Source organism: Rhinatrema bivittatum, chromosome 7 (genome assembly GCF_901001135.1).
Source record: "Rhinatrema bivittatum chromosome 7, aRhiBiv1.1, whole genome shotgun sequence".
Lineage (NCBI taxonomy): Eukaryota > Metazoa > Chordata > Amphibia > Gymnophiona > Rhinatrematidae > Rhinatrema > Rhinatrema bivittatum.
Genome location: NC_042621.1, coordinates 130,357,700 through 130,382,010, shown reverse-complemented (window position 1 = coordinate 130,382,010; position 24,311 = coordinate 130,357,700). Strand labels below are relative to the sequence as shown.

The window sequence follows — 24,311 nt, the reverse complement described above, 5'->3', positions numbered from 1 at the left end:
CGATGAAAAAGCAGACTGGCTTAACACTGCACTGCGTGTGCATATACCACAAAGAAACCTGAGATCCATGAATAAAGCTCTACTAACTGTCCCCTCTGTCAAATCAGCACATCTCACGCAAGTAAGGGAAAGAGCACTGTCACTGGCTGGTCCCATACTATGGAACACCATGCCACTCGAAATCCTCCTGACCCCCGCAAGACTTGCCAAAAGTCCCTGGTGGTCCAGCGGGGGTCCAGGAGCGATCTCCTGCACTCGGGCCATCAGTTGCCAGTATTCAAAATGGCACCGATAGCCTTTGCCTTCACTATGTCACAGGGGCTACTGCTGCCATTGGTCGGCCCCTGTCACATGGTAGGAGCACAAGATGGGGCCAGCAGCCGACGGAGGGAGGGCAGGAGATGCTCCGGGACCCTCGCTGGACCACCAGGGAATTTAGGCAAGTCTTGGGGGGGGGGGAGGTCAGGAGGGTGGGGGTTGTTAATTAAATTAAAAGGGAAATGAATAAGAATGGCACATATCAACGGATCGGGGGCCCCTTTGAACGGATACAACGTATCTGACCCTGACGAAATACGAATGCCATATGAAACGTATGTGGTTCCTCTGCACATCCCTACCAAGTATTCCTTTTCAAAGTCAAGAATGTTTCTGTTTCAGCCTGCCTGTGCCCAGATGCACTCGCCTACCAGCAGCATGGACCACAGCCAGCCCCTGGGTTGTATTAGTTGCATTGTGGCAAAGGAGCTCACACTCTTGAGCACCCGCTCACAACAAATAGTTCCACACAAATAAGTGAAAAACCTCTTCAGTTTTCTGATATCTTGGCTGAATAATCGTTAAACAGTCTAATCCGGGAACAATCATATTACAAGAGGCTCAAAGCATATTTCTTTTTGAAGATGTTACAAATTTTCATTTTGTCAGCAAAGTTTAGAATTCTTGCCATTGCCAGTCTCAATTTGGTATTGTTTTGAAGAGGCTAGCTCACCCTGTGCGCTCTTTTGACTAATAGTCTCCATTTCAAGCGACAAATCAAGCATCTCCGGTAGCCATACTTGCATGAGTTGGATTAAATCTGTATCTCTCACTTTCTCTGCAGTTCTGATCAGTTGCAGGTTATTTCTCCTTCCCTGAGTTTCCTGATATTCAATTCTTCAAATAATATTATGTTTGTTTTCTTTAATTCTGAGATCTCTGTTTCTAATAGGTCCGATATCATTTCTTGCGTTAGGATACAATTCTCAATGAAATCTACTTGATGCTTATGAGATTCCAAACTGTCTTTGAGCTCATCGATCAATGATTGTAGCTTATTTAATTTGTCTTCAATTGCTGCAGAATTGTTTTTGGAAATTTCTTTAATAAGCTCTGCTTTCAGATCTTGCATTGCAGTTTCAAATTCCACCACCATCTTTGAGTCTCCAATTTTGCTCTTATCTCTTGTCACTCTCTGCATTTTTGTGGACATACTGGACAAAAAGATCTTAGTTATGGTGCAGCCCACTCCACAAATAAGTTGTAAGTAGTTTGCTTTCAATTCTGTGGCATAAAAACTATTTATATGGGTAAAATAAGTAGGCCTGACTGGAGCTCCTCTGTCCTGCAACTTATCAGCACCGTGACATCACTGATTGTTAATGCTAGCCACCTAACTTGACTGACCAAACCTAGGCTCAGAGACAGCTGACCTAAATCCAGCTCTGCTACCCCTGATCCTGGAGCCAGCGATCCATTTCCGCTATCCTGCCAGATGTGAAAATAGAAACTTACAGCCAGTTACCAATAGGCTTTGCCAGGGGATAGCAAGTGTCACCTCAAAAAGTAGACTTGCCATTCTTTTGCTACCCCAGTTTTAGACGTCAGATCAGGAAGGGATAACCCAAACCTCTGACTGATCTGATGTGGTGCAACACACACTGATCCTCCCCACAAGCCAGCAGCAGGAGCAGCAGTATTTGAGTAAACTCATCTCCTGATGCTGCAGGCATAGTCTCGCAATGGGAGTAGTGAGTTCTCACAGCTCCTACTGCAATACCTACCCTACAGCAGCAAGAGATGACATCACTCAAACCTCCCTGCTTCTGCTTCCAGCTTTCACAGGGAAGAGGAGGAATCCAGAATGCAAGCAGCTGTGACCAATGAGCCCCAGACTGCAGTCAGAGAAGGAAGAATCTGGGGAGGGAGTTGAGGAGGGGGGAGGAAGCTGGAAGGGACTGGATGAGAAGGTGGAGGGAGGAGGTAAGAAGAGAGGAAAGAGCTGAGGGGAAAATGGGGTGAGAAGGATGGGAAGGGCTAGAGGCGGGGGAGGGGGCATGTAGGTGGGAAGAGCTTCTGAGGGAGGGAGAAAAGTGTGTGTATGGGGAGAGGGGCTGGGAAGATCCAAGGTAATGAGGAAGGTGAGAAGGGGGGACGAATCTCTAGAGGGTGGGAGGCAAGAGCTTCTGAAGCGAGGGAATGGTGTGAGAAGAACCGAGGTAGTGAGAGGAGATGAGAAGGGAGCACGGGGTGAAGAGCCAAGGTAGTGAGGTAAGGGGGGAGAAAAGAGAAAAGAACTGAGGTAGTGAGGGAAAGAGGTGAGTAGGGGGCAAAGAATCTCTAAAGAGAGTGGGGGAGAGCCAAGCTAGTGAGGGAAGGTGTAGGGGGAGGGGGAGGAGCTAGGTTAGTGAGGGAAGGGGGGGGGAGAAGAATCTCTAGTGAGAAGGGATGAGCCAAAATAGTGAAGGAAGGAAGTGAGAAGGGGGGGGGGGGAGAATTTCTAGAGGGTGGGAAGGAAGAACCTTTGAAAGGAGGGAAGGGAGGGGAAAGAGCCAAGGTAGTGAGAGGAAAGAACTGAGGTAGTGAGAGGGAAGGAAGAGCCTCTTGAGGAAGGGAGAGGTGTGAGAGCATCTGAGGAAAGGGAGTGAGAATGGTAGAAAAGGCTCAGGATGGAGGAAGTGAGGGTAGAAGCTATGAGAACATCTGGAGGAAGGTAAGCAAGGGTGATAAGGGGGTGGGAAGGTGAGAAAGTGGAAATAATATCTGGAGGAAGGGAGGGATGGAGCTGGTGTGAAGGACCTGAAGGGGATGAGAGGCAATGGAATGAGACAGGTCTGTGAAAGGAGTGAGTGTGTGGGATTGACTGAGTGAAACATAGAAACATAGAAACATAGAAATGACGGCAGAAGAAGACCAAACAGCCCATCCAGTCTGCCCAGCAAGCTTCACACATTTTTTCTGTCATACTTATCTGTTTCTCTTAGCTCTTGGTTCTATTTCCCTTCCACCCCCATCATTAATGTAGAGAGCAGTGATGGAGCTGCATCCAAGTGAAATATCTAGCTTGATTAGTTAGGGGTAGTAGGGGTAGTAACCGCCGCAATAAGCAAGCTACACCCATGCTTATTTGTTTTACCCAGACTATGTTATACAGCCCTTATTGGTTGTTTTTCTTCTCCCCTGCCGTTGAAGCAGGGAGCTATGCTGGATATGCTTGAAGTATCAGTTTATTCTTTTCCCATGCTGTTGAAGCAGAGAGCCATGCTGGATATGCATTGAAAGTAAAGTATCAGGCACATTTGGTTTGGGGTAGTAACCGCCGTAACAAGCCAGCTACTCCCCGCTTTGTGAGTGCGAACCCTTTTTTCTTCTCCCCTGCCGTTGAAGCAGAGAGCTCTGCTGGATGTGTGTAGTATCAGTTTTTCTTCTCCCCTGCCGTTGAAGCAGAGAACTATGCTGTATATGCATTGAAATTGAAGTATCAGGCTTATTTGGTTTGGGGTAGTAACCGCCGTAACAAGTCAGCTACTCCCCTCTTTGTGAGTGCAAATCCTTTATTCCACATTTCCTCTTGCTGTTGAAGCTAGAACGATGTTGGAGTCACAGTAAGCATGTGTACGTTTATTGAATAAGGGTATTGTCTCCAGGCAGTAGCCATCATTCTGGCGAGTCACCCACTCTTCATTGGCGGCCTCTTGACTTTATGGATCCTCAGTGTTTATCCCACGCCCCTTTGAAGTCCTTCACAGTTCTGGTCTTCACCACATCCTCCGGAAGGGCATTCCAGGCATCCACCACCCTCTCCATGAAGAAATACTTCCTGACATTGGTTCTGAATCTTCCTCCCTGGAGCTTCAAATCGTGACCCCTGGTTCTGCTGATTTTTTTCCTATGGAAAAGGTTTGTCGTTGTCTTTGGATCATTAAAACCTTTCAAGTATCTGAAAGTCTGTATCATATCGCCTCTGCTCCTCCTTTCCTCCAGGGTGTACATATTTAGATTCTTCAATCTCTCCTCGTACGTCATCCGATGAAGATCCTCCACCTTCCTGGTCGCCCTTCTCTGTACCGCTTCCATCTTGTCTTTGTCTTTTTGTAGATACGGTCTCCAGAACTGAACACAGTACTCCAGGTGAGGCCTCACCAAGGACCTGTACAAGGGAATAATCACTTCCCTTTTCTTACTTGATATTCCTCTCTCTATGCAGCCCAGCATTCTTCTGGCTTTTGCTATAGCCTTGTCGCATTGTTTCGCAGACTTCATATCATTAGACACTATCACCCCAAGGTCCCTCTCCTGCTCCGTGCACATCAGCCTTTCCCCCCCCCCATCGAATACAGTTCATTCGGATTTCCACTCCCCATATGCATGACTTTGCACTTCTTGGCATTGAATCTCAGCTGCCATATCTTCGACCACTCTTCCAGTTTCCTTAGATCCCGTCTCATTCTCTCCACTCCTTCCGGTGTGTCCACTCTGTTGCAGATCTTAGTGTCATCCGCAAAAAGACAAACCTTGCCTTCTATCCCGTCCGCAATGTCGCTCACAAAGATATTGAACAGGACCGGTCCCAACACCGATCCTTGCGGTACACCACTTAAAACTGCTCTCTCTTCAGAGAAGGTTCCATTTACCATCACACATTGTCTTCTGTCCGTCAACCAATTTGCAATCCAGGTCACCACCTCGGCACTCACTCCTAAGCTTCTCGTTTTATTCACCAGTCTCCTGTGCGGAACCGTGTCAAAAGCTTTGCTGAAATCCAAGTATATGATATTGAGCGCTCTTCCTCGATCCAATTCCTTGGTTACCCAGTCAAAAAAGTCAATCAGATTTGTCTGACAGGATCTTCCCCTGGTGAATCCATGTTGCCTCTGGTCCATCAATTCTCCAGACTGTAGATAGTTCACTATTCTCTCTTTCAGCAGTGACTCCATTACTTTTCCCACCACCGAAGTGAGGCTGACCGGTCTGTAGTTGCCAGCCTCCTCCCTGTTCCCACTCTTGTGAAGCGGGACCACCACCGCTCTTCTCCAATCACTCGGCACCACTCCTGTTTCTAGGGATCTATTGAACAGGTCACACAGCGGAGCTGCCAGAACATCTCTGAGCTCCCTCAATATCCTTGGATGAATCCCATCAGGCCCCATGGCTTTGTCCACTTTCAGGTTCTTTAGCTCTTCCCACACATTTTCTACTGTAAAAGGATTTTCATCTATTCCACTTCCCTCCAGTTTCTTGTTGTGTAGAGATGGTCCTTCTCCAGGGTCTTCTTTAGTGAACACAGAGCTGAAGTATTCGTTTAATATTTCTGCCATTTCTTCGTCTCCCTCCACACATTGATCATTACCACCTTTCAATTTCACTATACCACTTTGGCACACGCTAGAGTGATTTCTCTTGGTGGCAGTGTATATTGCATTGAGTGTATATTGCTTAGAAGTTGTGTAGAAAGCTTCTGTTCTTAATTCCTGTCTGTGTTTTAATTTTATTTATAGTGTGTGTTTCAGTTCTTGATAGTAAGATATTATTCTAGTAAGTTAATTTTGCTGTTTGCTGCATAAGTTGAAAAAACAAAAAAAAAAAAACCCCACCCCCCCCCAAACCAAATCGCTCTCCAGCTTGTAAACTGTTTAAGTCTCTCTATTTTGGAATTAGCTGGCACAAATAAGCTGTTCAAACTAAAAATTGGGGCATAAAGACTGTTTTTTAAAACAATTGACCAAAAAGCAAGGAGCCGTCCAGAAGTGACGTAATCTAACTGAATTGGGTGTGACTCAGACCTTGAGGAAGGTAATCGGCAGGAGAGCCATTGTGGTCCTGTGCACACGCTAGAGTGATTTCTCTTGGTGGCAGTGTATATTGCATTGAGCTAAGTATTTCTGCTTATTGCTTAGAAGTTGTGTAGAAAGCTTCTGTTCAAATAAGCTGTTCAAACTAAAAATTGGGGCATAAAGACTGTTTTTTAAAACAATTGACCAAAAAGCAAGGAGCCGTCCAGAAGTGACGTAATCTAACTGAATTGGGTGTGACTCAGACCTTGAGGAAGGTAATCGGCAGGAGAGCCATTGTGGTCCAGTGGGTGGGGATGTGAATGAGGGGAAATGGGAAGCTGGGTAGGAGGGTAAGAGAAAGAAGAATACAGTTGGATGCCAGGAGAGCAGGGGTTACAGTAGAAGAGATGGGCTGGTGAGGAAAGTAGCTAAGTGCTGGGGAGGAGATAGGTAAAGAGGGTAAAAATGAGGGACTAGAGAGTAGGAGAAAGAGATGGAATAGGAGGCTGGGGAAGGAGAAAGACGGGGGGGGATGAGAAGTGAAAAGAGGGAGACTAAAAAAGAGGAGGAAGATGATAAAATCTAGCGGTGAGTGAAAAGAAATGGAGAAAAAGATGAAAGGGAAATATCAAAGTCAGAGGCATGTAGAGGGAAGGGAAGAAGACAGGAGGAGAGAGAAAAAATGGAAAATGGAAAAGAGAGACGGAGACCAACTCAATAATGGGAAACAAAATGCCTAGACAACAAAGGTAGAATGGAAAAGATTTTATTTTTGCAACATGGCTCCCAAATTGGGTCCAGAACTTGGAGTATGGAGAGATTTTGGGAGGGTAGTCCCAGAGTTTCTCTTTGGGAATAATTGGAGATGTTATAGAGCCAGTGCCAGTAAACCACCACTAAACGGCCTAGAAAATTACAACAGAACTTACTGTGTATTGTTCAATGGGAAGTCTCTAGATAACATTTATTATTAGGGTTAATGATCGTGGTTCCTTTAAGAGGGCTGAAGGGTGATCATTTCTGGGGAGAGGGCTTAAGGCTATAGATACTGATTTAGTAGGAAAGTTTCTTGGAGGGAGCTGCCAGTCAAGGCTGGCATTAGGGCCACGCTGGGTGATTAAGGGTAACCCCCCAGGGCAGAAATAGGCTGGAACTGGAACAACTGGCTTCTTGAAGGAAGGGGCTGAGCAGGGCTAGGTCTTCGGCTTGCAGTGGTCACCTCCTGCTCGGGTGGAACCTCTGGCTCAGGTGGCTGGCAGGACTTAAAAAACAGAAGGTGCACACGAGGTACAACAGGACACCCACTGGGCAGAACTGGCCACTGGGAACTGAAAGGTGTCCAGAAAAGAAGGATACAGGGAATGAACCACAGGACAAACAGGCTAACAGCAAAACATAAACAAACGTAAAGGCCAGAGACCACACTCAGGGAAACACAGTACGAGACAACCACAAGACAGAGCAACATACAGATCAGGAAGGTCACAATTAATACAACTACTATTATTACTGCTACTTAACATTTCTGTAGTGCTACACGACATACGCAGCAGCGCTGTACTAACATACAAAAAGACAGTCCCTGCTCAGTAGAGCTTACAATCTAATAAGACAAACTTACAGAGCAAGAGACACAAGGTATTTCATAAAACAAGTTAATGGCTAAAGAAAGAAAAGAACGTTAGTTAATGAGGCTAAAAGCAGACAACCAGGCCTAAGATTTAAAGCAGCTTCAAAAAGGTGGGTCTTTAGATGGAATTTCAACATGGCCTGTTTGAAAATTCAGACTAATGTGTGCAAGTACTTTCTGTTCATACATTTTAGCTCTGTGCACACAGGTAAAAAATTACCCTCCCTATGACCTGCAGGTCTTTTATAATCCTTCCTAGTCAGTAAAGAATAGAAAGGCATGAGGAAGCTGATATTATGTGCAAATCTGCGAGAATACATTCAGATGCAGCTGACATACAGTAACTGGATTAGTAATGAGAACCGAAGCCTTGACTATGGCATTACAGCTTGCAACTCCAAGTGTCTGGGATTAAGCACAGGTCTCTTGCTTCTTTTCCTAGGTGGAAGGAGTGGCAGCCTGGCTTCCTGCTCAGCATCGATGCAAACAGCCACAGCGAGCTCCCTCGTGAGGTTCAGTTTGATGGTAAAAAACTATATGACTTCGATTTAAATTACATCAGAGCGTAAGTATTGTCATTTTAGCCCCTGCAGTATTTTCCTTGCGAGGTTCAGTGTAACTACAGTCACAAGAGCAGCTGAGAGTTGGCAGAAACACTGTTTGCAGCCAGAGATGAAGAAGCTAGACAGCAGTTGAGGCTGACAACTTTGTTGGGACTCTGCTTGAATAGGCTTTTGTTACTAAGGAGACCAAGAGAGCGAAGGGCACAGACTAAAGACACCTACCCACCACCACATCACCATTGCTCCTGATATCTGAGATCTTAAATAATGAGATATGTGCCAAACCGTAGTTTACATTCAGGATCTAAGGGTTTACTTGAAATTCCTCCAGTCAAGTTGGCCTGCTTGATTTGGACTAGAAAACAATGCTTTCATTTATAGGGGACCAACTTTGTGGACTACATTCCCTAGGGATCTGCGGTTTGTGACTACACTTAATCAGGTTAAGCAAAATTAAAAGATTGGTTGTTTATGCAAGCTTTTCCAGCTAAATTTTAATAGGAGGAATAGTATCTTTATGATTAGTGGATTTTTTGAGGAGGGGTTTTAAGTTACGTTGCTTTTAAGTTATGTTTAAATCTGTTTATTAATACATTCACATATAACAAATAGTGAACAACAGCCTGATTTGCTACATCCATCTTAACTCAGGCAAGATGCAACATTTTTATTACAATAACATGCCAAGGCTCCCCAGTAAATAACAAAAGCCAAAAATTATAACAACAAACAAAGGCAACCTGATGGAAAGAAGTTCTGGAAACCATCAGGTAAAATCGTAGAGTTGGAAGTACTTGGAGAAGCTGCCAGCATCCCAACCCTCCCTCTTCCTCCCCTCTGATCCTGAACCATCCCTTCATGAAATTACAAGCTCTTTTGCCACTCTCGCTGGTTAAATACTGTTGTATGATATAGAACAATCAAATAGGCAGGTCATTAACAATCAAACACCTCGGGAAAGGAGACAAAGAATTCAAACATGGCTCCCATCGTTTCGCAAAATCCCATTTTGTCTTAAAACATTCCATTTTTTCAACATATTTATCCAATATACACATTTGATGTATATCATTTCTCAATTGTGTCATGGTCGGCGGTTCAGCGGATAATCATTTCTGCAAGATACATTTCTTAACCAACAAGATCGTCAGTCTGTATCACCATTTAAGGTATTTACTAGGAAATATGATGCCTCTCATGTCATCCCATAAAAATATATTGACCAGTGACCACTAGGGAAAAGGTGATACCACTCAGCCTGTAAAGATAGCTATTAACTGCCATCCAAAATCTGTGGAGTTCAGAACATGTCCAGAACTGATGTCCCAAAGTACTATCTGCCTCCCCACACTTAGGACAGCGTTCAGAACCCGCTACTCCTAACCTATAAGCTATCATAGATGGAATATAGAACCTGTGAAGAAACTTAAATTGAAGTTCCTTGAGACTTTATTAACAGATAAAGACTGTGCTCTCATAAAGCACCCCGCATAATATGCTGACGTCAGCCTAGTCCCCAATTCCCTATTCCAACCCTCCACTAGGGTACCCCAGTTTAATTTGGGTTTTTGCTTACGGAGTAGTTTGTACCAAAAGTAGATCCTGTGCCTACTTGAATCACCTAAATCAAGAAAATCTGAAAGAAGTTCCCATGCATGACTGTGAGGGTCAGGCAAGGACAATGAACCGACATAATGTCTTAATTGTAAATAGGCCAAAAAATGCTTCGAGTCCAGATCAAATACATCTTGTAAAGCTTGAAAGGAGCGCAGGTGATTCATGTCATCATCTACCTGCACCACAGTTTGAATACCTTTATCATGCCAACACTTAAATATTTTATTCTGCATGCTAGGACTAAAATCTTTGTTACCCAAAAAACGCAAGTAATGAATAACCTGCGGATGTAATCCCATCTTGTGGCAGAACCATTACCAAGTGTGCAAAATACGTTGGATGAGCACACTATTCTGGAAATGTATTGGAAGTACTTGTATAGTTTTATATAAAATATATCGCAGTTCTAATGGCTTGACTCTAAGTTTTTCTATTGGCAACGGCATATAATAAGTAGTACACAAAATGGTTGATATTTACCACTCCCTTAACACAATTATAAGCAATACATATATTGAAAGAGAGAGCACATTTTTATTATCACAAAAATTTTTAAATTATCAAACAAGTGTGTCATAAAATACACTCATACACTCACACATTCACTCAATTAAAATCACAAATTAAAGCATAGTGAAGTGACTAACCAGAATCCCTGATGCAACATTTACAAAATGCAGAAAGATATTTAGAATACAACTAAAAACATGTATTTGTACATCCTGTGGTTATATAAAGCCACTTACAACTCTATAAACTCTTTTACCTTCCCTAAGTTTTTAAACATATAATCTTAATTACCACAGTGTTATGTAAGCAACTGTGCTAAATACATGTGTGCTAGGGATGTGAATCGTTTTTCAACGATTAAAATTATCGTCCGATAATGTTTATATCGTCTTAAATCGTTATAGAACACGATACAATAGAAATTCTAACGATTTATCATTAAAAATCGTTAAATCGTGTTAGTGCGCACTAACTCGAGTTAGTGCGCACTAACTCCCCGTTAGTGCGCACTAACTCGATTTAGTGCGCACTAACTGAAAATGATACAAATAAACACTTTCCAGGTCACTGAAGGTCAGTTAGGAATGAATATGTGTTCCTATTGGCTGGCTGCCCTCTTATCTATTGATATTACCAAGGTTACCACTGAGGTGATGGTTGGGGGGATGGGAAATGGAACTGGAAACTAACGAACACCAACAGAAAATGAAACAAAGTGTTCACACTTCCCAGGTCAGTAAAGGTCACTTAGGAATGAATATGTATGTATGTATTCCTATTGGCTGGCTGTGCTCTTATCTATTGATGTTACCAATATGGTTGGGGGGATGTGAAATGGAAACAGTTGGAAGCTTGACAAAAAAAGTAATGTAATGATCAGCACTCTCGTGACTAGAACTTGTTTTGTTTATTATTTTTGTTAGCAGGCACCTGAAATGCTAGTGCATGTTGAATTTGCCAATCACTGTGCATTTTAGAAAGGTGGTCCTGGCTGGAACTGTACACAGTTCAAATATATGTAATTGATTGTTGGTAAGTGTATTTTTTAAGTAGCCACACTGGCACCAGTATGTTTACTTTTCCTCCTACTTAACTCACTAGCTCAGCTTTGTAAGAAGGGCTTCTCTGCTTGTGTGTTGTTTTTGTTTGGTGTGAGGAGAGCAGAAACATCAGATCTTTATTCAATCTACTACAGTCATCTCTTACAGTGCCCTATCCCTATTAATACCAGGAGTGTTGTGATCTTCCTGCACACAGTGCCCTAACCCTGATACCAGTCTAAGACAGCTCCCTCCCTGCATTACTAGTGAGAGGCTGGCTTCACAGACAGGGGGGAGCTGCCTGACCCTCACTCCTGACTTCCCCATGTCCCAGCTAGTGAATGGTGTGTGGGTGAGGGGGGGGGAGGATGGTGAAGTCTGAGACAGCTCCCTCCCTGCATTACTAGTGAGAGGCTGGCTTCACAGACAGGGGGGAGCTGCCTGACCCTCACTCCTGACTTCCCCCATGTCCCAGCTAGTGAATGGTGTGTGGGTGAGGGGGGGGGGGAGGATGGTGAAGTCTGAGACAGCTCCCTCCCTGCATTACTAGTGAGAGGCTGGCTTCACAGACAGGGGGGAGCTGCCTGACCCTCACTCCTGACTTCCCCCATGTCCCAGCTAGTGAATGGTGTGTGGGTGAGGGGGGGGGGGAGGATGGTGAAGTCTGAGACAGCTCCCTCCCTGCATTACTAGTGAGAGGCTGGCTTCACAGACAGGGGGGAGCTGCCTGACCCTCACTCCTGACTTCCCCCATGTCCCAGCTAGTGAATGGTGTGTGGGTGAGGGGGGGGGGAGGATGGTGAAGTCTGAGACAGCTCCCTCCCTGCATTACTAGTGAGAGGCTGGCTTCACAGACAGGGGGGAGCTGCCTGACCCTCACTCCTGACTTCCCCCATGTCCCAGCTAGTGAATGGTGTGTGGGTGAGGGGGGGGGGGGGAGGATGGTGAAGTCTGAGACAGCTCCCTCCCTGCATTACTAGTGAGAGGCTGGCTTCACAGACAGGGGGGAGCTGCCTGACCCTCACTCCTGACTTCCCCCATGTCCCAGCTAGTGAATGGTGTGTGGGTGACGGGGGGGGGGGGGGGGGGAGGATGGTGAAGTCTGAGACAGCTCCCTCCCTGCATTACTAGTGAGAGGCTGGCTTCACAGACAGGGGGGAGCTGCCTGACCCTCACTCCTGACTTCCCCCATGTCCCAGCTAGTGAATGGTGTGTGGGTGAGGGGGGGGGGGAGGATGGTGAAGTCTGAGACAGCTCCCTCCCTGCATTACTCGTGAGAGGCTGGCTTCACAGACAGGGGGAGCTGCCTGACCCTCACTCCTGACTTCCCCCATGTCCCAGCTAGTGAATGGTGTGTGGGTGAGGGGGGGGGGGGGAGGATGGTGAAGTCTGAGACAGCTCCCTCCCTGCATTACTAGTGAGAGGCTGGCTTCACAGACAGGGGGGAGCTGCCTGACCCTCACTCCTGACTTCCCCCATGTCCCAGCTAGTGAATGGTGTGTGGGTGAGGGGGGGGGGGGAGGATGGTGAAGTCTGAGACAGCTCCCTCCCTGCATTACTAGTGAGAGGCTGACTTCACAGACAGGGGGGAGCTGCCTGACCCTCACTCCTGACTTCCCCCATGTCCCAGCTAGTGAATGGTGTGTGGGTGAGGGGGGGGGGGAGGATGGTGAAGTCTGAGACAGCTCCCTCCCTGCATTACTAGTGAGAGGCTGGCTTCACAGACAGAGGGGAGCTGCCTGACCCTCACTCCTGACTTCCCCCATGTCCCAGCTAGTGAATGGTGTGTGGGTGAGGGGGGGGGGGGGGGATGGTGAAGTCTGAGACAGCTCCCTCCCTGCATTACTAGTGAGAGGCTGGCTTCACAGACAGGGGGGAGCTGCCTGTCCCTCACTCCTGACTTCCCCCATGTCCCAGCTAGTGAATGGTGTGTGGGTGAGGGGGGGGGGGGTGGATGGTGAAGTCTGAGACAGCTCCCTCCCTGCATTACTCGTGAGAGGCTGGCTTCACAGACAGGGGGGAGCTGCCTGACCCTCACTCCTGACTTCCCCCATGTCCCAGCTAGTGAATGGTGTGTGGGTGAGGGGGGGGGGAGGATGGTGAAGTCTGAGACAGCTCCCTCCCTGCATTACTAGTGAGAGGCTGGCTTCGCAGACAGGGGGGAGCTGCCTGACCCTCACTCCTGACTTCCCCCATGTCCCAGCTAGTGAATGGTGTGTGGGTGAGGGGGGGGGGGGGAGGATGGTGAAGTCTGAGACAGCTCCCTCCCTGCATTACTAGTGAGAGGCTGGCTTCACAGACAGGGGGGAGCTGCCTGACCCTCACTCCTGACTTCCCCCATGTCCCAGCTAGTGAATGGTGTGTGGGTGAGGGGGGGGGGAGGATGGTGAAGTCTGAGACAGCTCCCTCCCTGCATTACTAGTGAGAGGCTGGCTTCACAGACAGGGGGGAGCTGCCTGTCCCTCACTCCTGACTTCCCCCATGTCCCAGCTAGTGAATGGTGTGTGGGTGAGGGGGGGGGGTGGATGGTGAAGTCTGAGACAGCTCCCTCCCTGCATTACTAGTGAGAGGCTGGCTTCACAGACAGGGGGGAGCTGCCTGACCCTCACTCCTGACTTCCCCCATGTCCCAGCTAGTGAATGGTGTGTGGGTAAGGGGGGGGGGGGGAGGATGGTGAAGTCTGAGACAGCTCCCTCCCTGCATTACTAGTGAGAGGCTGGCTTCACAGACAGGGGGGAGCTGCCTGACCCTCACTCCTCCGGGGTATTGTGATCTTCCTGCACACAGTGCCCTATCCCTGATACCAGGGGTGTTGTGATCTTCCTGCATGCAGTGCCCTATCCCTATTAATACCAGGAGTGTTGTGATCTTCCTGCATGCAGTGCCCTATCCCTATTAATACCAGGAGTGTTGTGATCTTCCTGCATGCAGTGCCCTATCCCTGATATCGGGATGTGTGCAAGAAGATCACAACACCCCCGGTATCAGGAATAGGGCACTGTGTGCAGGAAGATCACAACACCCCCAGTATCAGGAATAGGGCACTGTGTGCAGGAAGATCACAACACCCCTGGTATTAGGGATAGGGCACTGTGTGCAGGAAGATCACAACACTCCTGGTATTAATAGGGATAGGGCACTGTGTGCAGGAAGATCACAATACCCCTGGTATCAGGGTTAGGGCACAAGTTCTAGTCACATTGACTGATCACATTACTTGTTTTGTCAAGCTACCAACTGTTTCCATTTCCCATCCCCCATATACTGTCAGTAGGAAACTTGGTAACATGAATAAATAAGAGGGCAGCCAATAGGAATACATATTCATTCCTAAACTGACCTTAACTGACCTGAAAAGTGTCAAATTGTATCATTTTCAGTTAGTGCGCACTAACTCGAGTTAGTGCGCACTAATCGGAAAAAACGATTTTTAACGATTTTTTAACTAAAAAATCGTGCCTAAGACGATTTTCTTGCCCTGCCACACGATTTCTATCGTTAAGACGATATGGAAAACGATTCACATCCCTAATGTGTGCACCTATATATCAAAATACTTGAACACTTGGAGTTCTCTTCATCTGGCGTTCTTCACTATATGCTTTGCTTCATTGAAATATAAAGGCAATGCTTCATTTTTCACCACGGTATAAACCCGACAAGAGGCCCTTGTTTCTCTGATACCAGCTTCATCAGGCGGATGTTGACCATCAATCCTGCTTCTGAAAAATTATTTTCAACGGACCCTCCGCATTGTTCAAAGGCTGACTTGCTTCTTAATGTCTTCCACCAACTTAATATATGAGATTTTCACAGACTAAATCCCAAGGCATGCTTACCTCATTCACAAATGATTTCTCATACGAGTTGCTGGTAACTGAGTTGGTGCAGTTACCAGGCCTTGCTGGGCAACTCGTATGAGAAATCATTTGTGATATTTCAATGAAGCAAAGCATATAGTGAAGAACGCCAGATGAAGAGAACTCCAAGTGTTCAAGTATTTTGATATATAGGTGCACACATGTATTTAGCACAGTTGCTTACATAACAGTGTGGTAATTAAGATTATATGTTTAAAAACTTAGGGAAGGTAAAAGAGTTTATAGAGTTGTAAGTGGCTTTATATAACCACAGGATGTACAAATACATGTTTTTTTTTGTTTGTAATCATATTTATTGGGTTTTATGAAACAAATACAACGTAATGTACCAATATATACATAACATCATATCATTTGAACATACCAACAATACAAGGAAGATCTCCATATATCATTAGCATAACAACTGTATGCTATTCAAGACTAGAAGATTTGAAGAGTTCTTCGCGTAACCCTATACTCTATTTTCCACCCATACCCATCCTCCCTACCAACCCCATACCCATCCCTATACCAACCCCAACCCCACAGCACCATTGTCCAAATTGGTCGCATTTCTGAGTTGCAATGTTTCCATGTTCCTCTGTTGTTCTCCTAGGGTCTCCCTAGTGCTTCTTCCTCATTCTCCAGTACCTAAGAAGCCAATAGTTAAGATCTTCCAGAACCCGTACATACAATTACATATTATGAATAAGATTCAGTCCAAATGTAGTCTGGTTGTACTGGGTAAAGAATCTATGAAAGTCTTCCATTGATCATGAAATTGTTGCCGCTTCCTTTGCGAATGGCCGGACAGGGTTTTCTGCTCCAAAAGATATAAGTCTAAGAGCGCAGATATCCATTCCTGTTTGGACGGAGGCGTATTGGACATCCAGTATTTCAAAATCAGACGAAGAGCCACTAAGCGTCCCTTATGCAAGAGTGCTTGATTGTGAACGATTAACCTGTCCGAGTGGGCCAGATCAACTCCCAAGATCCACAGTTCAGGTGATGACATGGGGCTCCTCGTCAGATTAGTGTCAACAAGGCTTAAGGCAGACTCAGTCCAGAATGTTTGAATCATAGGACAATCCCACAAACAATACATAAGCGAGGCCTGAGAAAAAGAACATTTGCGACAGTCAGGAGAATCAGCTACTCCCATAAGGTTTGCTCTTCGTGGACATATCACTATTCTATGCATTATTTTAAAATGTAATTCCCGAAAGGGGACACTGACGACTACTTCGCGGGATAGTTGAAGACATTGTCGTAAAGAATCTACTGTAATCAAGTCACCAGCTATATCCGTAGACCACTTTACAGCAAGAGAATCATATATTGTATACAATGATATATTATGCATATATTTATACATTGACGAAATGGACACTGGTTTTTTGACCCCCAAAGTTAAAAACCGTTGAAATGGACCATTGATTTTAGGGAGTAGAGTGGAAAAAATTTTTCCTGTGAATGTAGCTGTGGATTTGTAGATATGTTAAATAATCCGCCGGAGTAAAATGTAAAGTTTGACAGCAATATTGAAAGGAATAAATTTCCCCATTCTGCAGATTTATAAAAGGCTGTACATTAAGAACCCCCAGCTCAGAAAGTTCAGAAAATCGTCTGCCCTGGTGCCCAGCGGGAAAATCAGGATTCCCCATAAGGGGTAGACAAAAAGGCACCCGCCAAGGTAGTTTCAGGGCAGAGCGAATGTATCGCCAGCTTCTACGCATTGCGAACACTAGTATATTGTGGGTATGAAGGGGCTGTAGCTTGTCCTTAGCGGCATGTAAGATATAAGCCAGAGCCATTGGGTGGAACAGTGCCTGTTCTAAGGTAAGGATCTGGTTCGCAGTCCCACAACCCAGCCATTCCCGCAGAGTCGAGGTCAAACAAGCAATATTATAAAACCGCAAATTAGCCACTCCCATACCTCCCTCGTCCCTGGGAGCCATAAGCTTAGAGAAACTGATACGAGCTCTTTTAGAGTTCCAGAAAAATTTTCCACATAGGGAGTAGAGCAACTTAAGATCCTTAGCTTGCAAATATATGGGTGTCATCTGTAGTAAATATAATAACTTAGGAAGTAACATCATCTGAACCAATGCAATCCTCCCTGAGATAGATAAGGGAAATGAACTCCAACTGTTAAGTTTCTCCTTAAAGACCTTAATTAACGGAGGTATATTGTAAGAATACCAGCACCCTGGGTCACTGTGGATTTTAATCCCAAGATATTTTATGGTGTCATTTGCCCATAATAACGGGAAATTTAACCAATCAGTTTTGAGGTTCCCATTCACGTCCATGGCTTCCGATTTTGTCAAGTTTAATTTTAAGCCAGAGAAGGATCCAAAGACATGGATGGTTTCCAATAAAATAAGCAATGAGTTGCGAGCATTCGAAAATAGCATAAGCATATCATCGGCAAACAGCATCATTTTCTGTTCACTGGACCCAGTCCATATACCTGGAATCAGGCTGTCCTGTTTAATTTTACGAATAAGAGGCTCCAAGGACAAAATATATAATAAGGGGGATAGGGAACATCCCTGACGTGTACCCCTGCCCAAGGTAAAGATGGGGGATGTAGTTCCATTAACACAAATAAATGCCTTAGGATCAGAATACAGTATTTTGATTGCTGTAAAGAAAGCTCCCTGAAAACCAAATGTTTGCAAAGTATCAAAAAGATATGCCCACGCTACCCGGTCGAACGCCTTTTCGGCGTCAAAACTAACTAAAAGAGGCTCTGGAATTAACTGATGCTTGCAACTTTCTAATGCAACTAAGAGACGTCTAATATTAGTGACAGGACGTCGACCATGGACGAAACCCGTCTGCTCAGGGGATATAAGATCAGGCAAAATAAATTTCAAACGGGATGCCAACAATTTGGCATATATCTTCACATCCTGATTCAACAATGAAATTGGCCGATAAGACCCCGGGTCTGCTGGATCATGCCCTGGTTTAGGCAAAACAGTAATGGCTGCTATTTTCATTGTCTCAGGTAGCTGAGCTTGAGCAATCATATGATTAAACAGGTTCACCAACACAGGGGCTATGGGGTCCCGGATTGTTTTGTAAAACAGGGAAGTAAGACCATCTGGGCCAGGTGATTTATGAAGCTTAGTTCTGCTATTACTGTCTGAACCTCCTGAAGCAAAATAGGTCTATTAAGGCCGTCTATTTGTTGGGTTGTTAATGTGGGAAGGGATAAGTTATCAAAAAACTGTTGCTGATTGATGTAATGAGGCGGATCAGCAGCATATAAGGTGGCATAAAATGTTTTGAAAATTTCTCCAATCTCATTAGTAGTAACAGCCATCGAACCAGTCGATTTGCGGAGAGAACTAATAAATTTGGAGGGTTGCTGTGCCCGCGATAAGCGCGCCAGCATCCGTCCCGGTTTATTTCCATGCAGAAACAATTTGTGCTTGAAAGAAAACATATTTCCCACTGCTTTGCGGTGTATAATATCATTGAGAAGCATTTCTGTTTTCTTAAATTTGTCTCTCCAATATATCATATTAGTACAATTCCATTGCCTCTTAAAATAAGCTAAATCTTTTTCCAAGGACAAAATTTGAGCGTTTTGTTTTTTCTTTTTTTGAATAGTGTATTGCAAGATGTCACCTCTTAAAACAGCCTTCGCTGTTTCCCAAAACAGCACCGGGTCTGAACGGTGTTGCCCATTAAATTCATCATACTGAGCCCATTTCTGAGAAATGTACTGCTTAAATTCTTGATCCGTTGCCAACCATTCTGGCATACGCCATTGGAATAAGGATGGTAAAGTGGTGACAGAACCCAAGGAGCACAGAACAGGGCAGTGGTCAGATATCACTAAATTACCTATGTCAGCTTTGTCAACACTGGAAAATAAAGCCTCAGATAGTAAAATGTAATCTATACGGGATTTAGCAGGGTGCGCCCTAGCGTAATGAGTGTATTCCTTTTCACCCGGGTGAAGGACTCGCCACACATCAAGCAGTTGTAAAGCCTGAGCCAGAAACGTGATCCCCTTCCCTGTACCCATTCTAGTTTGAGGGCTATTAGAACAACGATCTATTGAGGGGTCAGCGACACAATTAAAATCACCTGCTACTACCATGGGATAGGAGCTCATATTCATCAAACGAGACACCAACCCAGTGAAAAATGAGTGATCATATTTGTTCGGCCCATATACTGATGCCAGCATAATCGGCTGCCCAAATAAACATCCTTTAAGCCTGATAATTCTCCCTTCAGAATCTGACCATTGATGTTCCACTTGAAAGGAAACCGTTTTATGTATCAAAATGGCTACTCCATTTCGCTTGTGAGATCCAGAGGAAAAATATACCTGATTATAGCCTTGCTTATTTTTCAGTTTCATATGTTCTTTATCTAGCATGTGGGTTTCTTGTAGGAATACAATACTCCCCTTCAGCCTATGACAGTGCGATAAGACTTTTTCCCTCTTAATAGGGGACCCCATACCTGCCACATTCCAAGATATATATTGTACCTTAGGACTCATTGTAAGCTCAGGTCCAAAGATTACCCCTCCGGGTAAAGAAGAACCAAGAAAACAAGCTAAGTAAGTCACGTGAGTGCCCAGCTCGCCCACGCAACCAAGGTATTATATACCTGTTCACTATATCTCCTTGTTCACAGATCCCCATGAGAACTAATAAGAGGCTACATAAACATTGAACATCATTCCGCAACGTAAACAGCACTGAATATTCAGAAACAGCATAACATTGCCAAACCCCCGGTGCTTCCGAACCCCCAGCCCCTCCCGCCCCCCATCCCAACACAGACAACAAAATCCCAATCCCCAGCAAAACTCCCCATAAGCTCTCTGATACGAGAGACAGGATCAAAAGATGTGTTCAGGTGTCCGTCCCCATTAACTGAAAAAAAAAAAAAAATCTGATGGAGGACCCCAGTATACTAAAAAAGTAAAAATAAAAATAAACACTAGTGTGGTCGCGACCATACTAGATTATGGTTAAACGCTAAGACAAACAGGGCCTTCTTTCCCCCTTTCTTCAGGCCCGTTACAGCAGAAAATTAAAATTTGCAAGGCCCATTCTAGATAAGTAAAAAATAATATGGTGTAAGCAAGCATCCGAAAGTACTCAGATCAGTCAACCATCTTGAACATTCACCACCGATTGAATATATTTTTGGGCATCCGAAAAAGAGTCAAATGCCTGGTGGTTGCCATCAAACCACACCCGCAACTTTGCTGGGTATTGAAGCATGAATCTGATCTGTTTCGCCGCCAGTTGAGAACATAGTGGGCCAAATTCCTTCCGCTTCGCTGCTACCCGGGCCGAGAAGTCTTGAAAGATTCGCACCGGCTGATTCTGGAAGGTAAGCGATTGAGCTTTACGCGAGCCCTGCCAAATTCGCTGTCGGTCCGCAAAGTCCAGAAAGCGTGCCAGCACGATCCGATTTCTCTGATTCGGCAGCACACGTGTGCCAAGACGGTGGGCCCTTTCAATTTTCAAATTAGGTAATTGAACTGAAGGTCCTAAAGCTTCAGGCAGCCAGCGAGCTAGTTGTTCAGCGAGGTCGTTGTCTGATACAGACTCCGGAATGCCAACAAATCTAAGATTGTTGCGACGTGACCGGTTTTCTAAATCATCGATCTTCTCTTTTTGCGCTTGAACAAGTTTTTCCAGCTTATTAACTTTACCCTCGCTGGCTAAGGCTTCATCCTCCACGACTGCCACCCGTTGTTCCAAAGCGTCCAAGCGGGGGTGTATTTCCGCGAACTCTGCTTTTAAGTCAGTGAGTTGCTCTGATATTTTGTCTAGCTTACTTGAAAGCGCTGCGGTCACCGCCGAAGTTAGTGCTGCGATTGCGGCTTCATCTCCCAGGCCCAGAATACTTTTGTCCATGCCAGCCGCCATTTTGTCGTCTCCCGCTTTTGTTTTCTCTTTCTCTTTCCTGGCTAGTCTAGGAGGCATCGCGGCGGGCGATTTATTCATGTAGCGGTCGATGTTCATAAGCACTGCCACACAAGTCAGGTCTCGTTGGAAGAACAAAAATGCTGCTTGCTTTAAACACCAAAATGGGGACGGACACCCAGAGCTAGGAAAGAACTCGACTTCCCCAGATCACCACATCACGTGATCTCCCACAAATACATGTTTTTAGTTGTATTCTAAATATCTTTCTGCATTTTGTAAATATTGCATCAGGGATTCTGGTTAGTCACTTCACTATGCTTTAATTTGTGATTTTAATTGAGTGAATGTGTGAGTGTATGAGTGTATTTTATGACACACTTGTTTGGTAATTTATTAATTGTTGTGATAATAAAATTTTGCTCTCTCTTTCAATATATGTATTGCATATAATAAGTCGTATCCATTATCCAGTCTCCAATATGGCGCATGTTACAGGCTACATTATATATCTTGATATCAGTTAGCCCCAATTCACCATGTATCTTAAGGCACCTCAACTTTACTGGAGCTATACGAGGTTTTAAACCTTTCCAAAGAAACTGCTGCAATTACTTATCTATGCCCGCAAGCTCTTTCTTTGTCCAATAAATAGGGAGTAGCTGCATCAAATGCAACCATTGAGGGAGAATCATCATCTGATTCAACACAACTCTCCCAGCCAATGATATTGGAAGATCTATCCATTTTTTTAAATTGATTACAAGTACGCTTCCATGTGACATCATAATTTAAAGCTTACACTTTCTCTGGTATCTGATGGATTAGTACACCCAAGTACAGTAACAAATCATCCACGCTAGGACTGGGAAAATCCTCTGTCACCCAAGCTTGGTGTTCTGGTTTAGTTAGCAAAACCTGAGATTTACCTTATTCAATTTTGTGTTAAACTACTTTTTATTAGAAAAGCACGCACGAACTTCATGTAACAGTATACAGAAACCCCGTACTCCATAGGATGCGAAGCCAATAGCTAAATAGGGTTTGTACCATTGCCTATGAAACAATAAGAAGCATTTTTGTTTTTTATTTGGTTCCCCCTTCTATAGCGAACCAACCTAAACCCTATAAGAAGACCCTAGCCCTATCATGTAAGTCTTAACTGGAAACACAATATGAAGAAAGGACAAAGAAAAAACAGTGCTCTGTCTGACTGGCTGGCTCTGGTGCAGACAGACATGCCGATAATCATTTATAGCCCACATGATATATAAGGGATCCCTCCCCGAGCCCTAACAATAACCCAATAAATCCAACCCTTTACATTAGCAGCAGTTATCATAGCACATTACAATAAGTAAACTATAAAGCATTTATAAGTAAACTCCTGACCCTGCTGGAAAGACTCTGAATGTATTTATCCCATACAAGCAAAAATTGTTTTCTAGAGTTAAGAGAGAGGCCCGTGTGGCCATTGATTCCATAGTGGCCATATTATGCAGTGCATTCCTCCATTGCCAGAACGAGGGAGGGGATACTTCTCTCCAATTCAGTAAAATAGCCCATTTGCCCTGTATTCATGCGTTCCTCGCCAGAAGCCTATCCCCTTCTGTCCTTATTTTATCAGAAAGGCTCACTCCAGAAAGTACCTTCTTTAATTCCATAGGAATCCAAAGGGATAGACTATAATATAAGTAGTAAAGAAGCTTACCCCAGAACTTCTTAATAATCGGGCAAGACCAAAACATATGAGTAAGGGTACCTGCCACCCCTGAGCATTTTGGGCAACTATCTGACAAAGTAAGCTTTGCTTTGTGGGCTAAGACTGGAGTAACATAGGCTCTGTGCAAGAATTTAAATTGCAATTCCCTTAAATAGACATTAACAGAAACTACTTTTAATAACTGAAAACAGGAACACACCTCCCTGGGAAAGTGAAAAACCACTTTCCTTCCTCCAAGTCTCCCACAATTCCCACACCCAGTCAACTTGTCTCAATTTTTGAAGCCCATTATATAGTCATGCAAGCAAAAGCCTACTGCGCTCTGCTTGAAAGAACTCATCAATCTGGGTAACTACATTCATATCCAATGCTGGAGGAGGTAAGGAGGATGCATAATGCCTCAACTGCAAGTAGGAAAACCATTCCGAATCCCTTAAGCCATAACACTCTTTCAACTGAGGAAAGGACATCACTGTCCCTTCCTCTGATAATATATGCTGGAGGGTGGAAAGTCCTTGCTCCTTCCACTGAGTGAACACCTGGAAATAAGACCCCGGGTCAAATTCAGGGTTGCCCCGTATTGGAGAATGGCGACCAGTGACCTTCAAATGGGTCATTAGTCTACGCCAAGCCCAGTGCAAGGGGGCTACCAAATCATTCCTTATCCCTCCCCCTGGTAATTTATGAGCAGGGCCATGAAGCACATACTGTAAATCTATAGCAAGGATCAATGCTTGATCGCACACAAGCTCGGTAAAAGTTGAATCTGTCAGTTGAATCAGTCCCTCACAATACATAGTTTACTCGCTAGATTATAGAGCTCCAAGTCCAGAAGCCCCAACCCTCCCTTGGTCCAGTCCAATTTCAACCTCTTCAACGCAACTTTCTTCCCAGCCCAAAGAAAACCCAATAAAAGTTTATCCAGTAGAGAAAGGTCTTTCTTACCCAGGCAAATACGCAAAATTTGAAGCAAGTACAACCAACGCGGAAACAAAACCATCTTAAATAAATTGATGCAGCCTATTAAAGATAAAGGTAAAGGGCACCACAGTCTTAGTTTTAGTTCGGTCAAAGCAAGCAAGGGACGAATATTAAGTGCATAAATCTCAGAAACATTAAGCGAGATATATACCCCCAAATATTTAAAAGCTTGGGAGCCCATTTTAATAGGAAAGAGCCTTGCCAATGCAAGGAAATAGTTTCGAGAAAAACCGAAGTTTCTAATTTATTCTGGTTAAGACGAAATCCAGAAAATGCACCATATTCCTCGGTAAGTTGAAGCGTTGCAGCAAGCGAGTATACTGGATCCAGGAGATAAACCAATAAATCGTCTACAAAGGCTGCACATTTAAAAGAAGAATATCCCATTACAATACCATTTATGGTAGAGTTATGGCGAATAGCAAGAAGTAAATGCC

At 44.6% G+C, this 24,311-nt stretch overlaps 1 protein-coding gene across 1 annotated transcript in view; it reads left to right on the top strand.

Moving 5' to 3' along the window:
- The window catches only part of LOC115095452 (arachidonate 5-lipoxygenase-like), a 172,886-nt gene that overhangs the window by 57,620 nt on the left and 90,955 nt on the right, over positions 1-24,311 (top strand). The window contains exon 4 of the mRNA XM_029609128.1: positions 8,105-8,227. Within this exon, the coding sequence (XP_029464988.1) occupies positions 8,105-8,227 (123 nt within the window). The remainder of the gene's footprint in view (positions 1-8,104; positions 8,228-24,311) is intronic.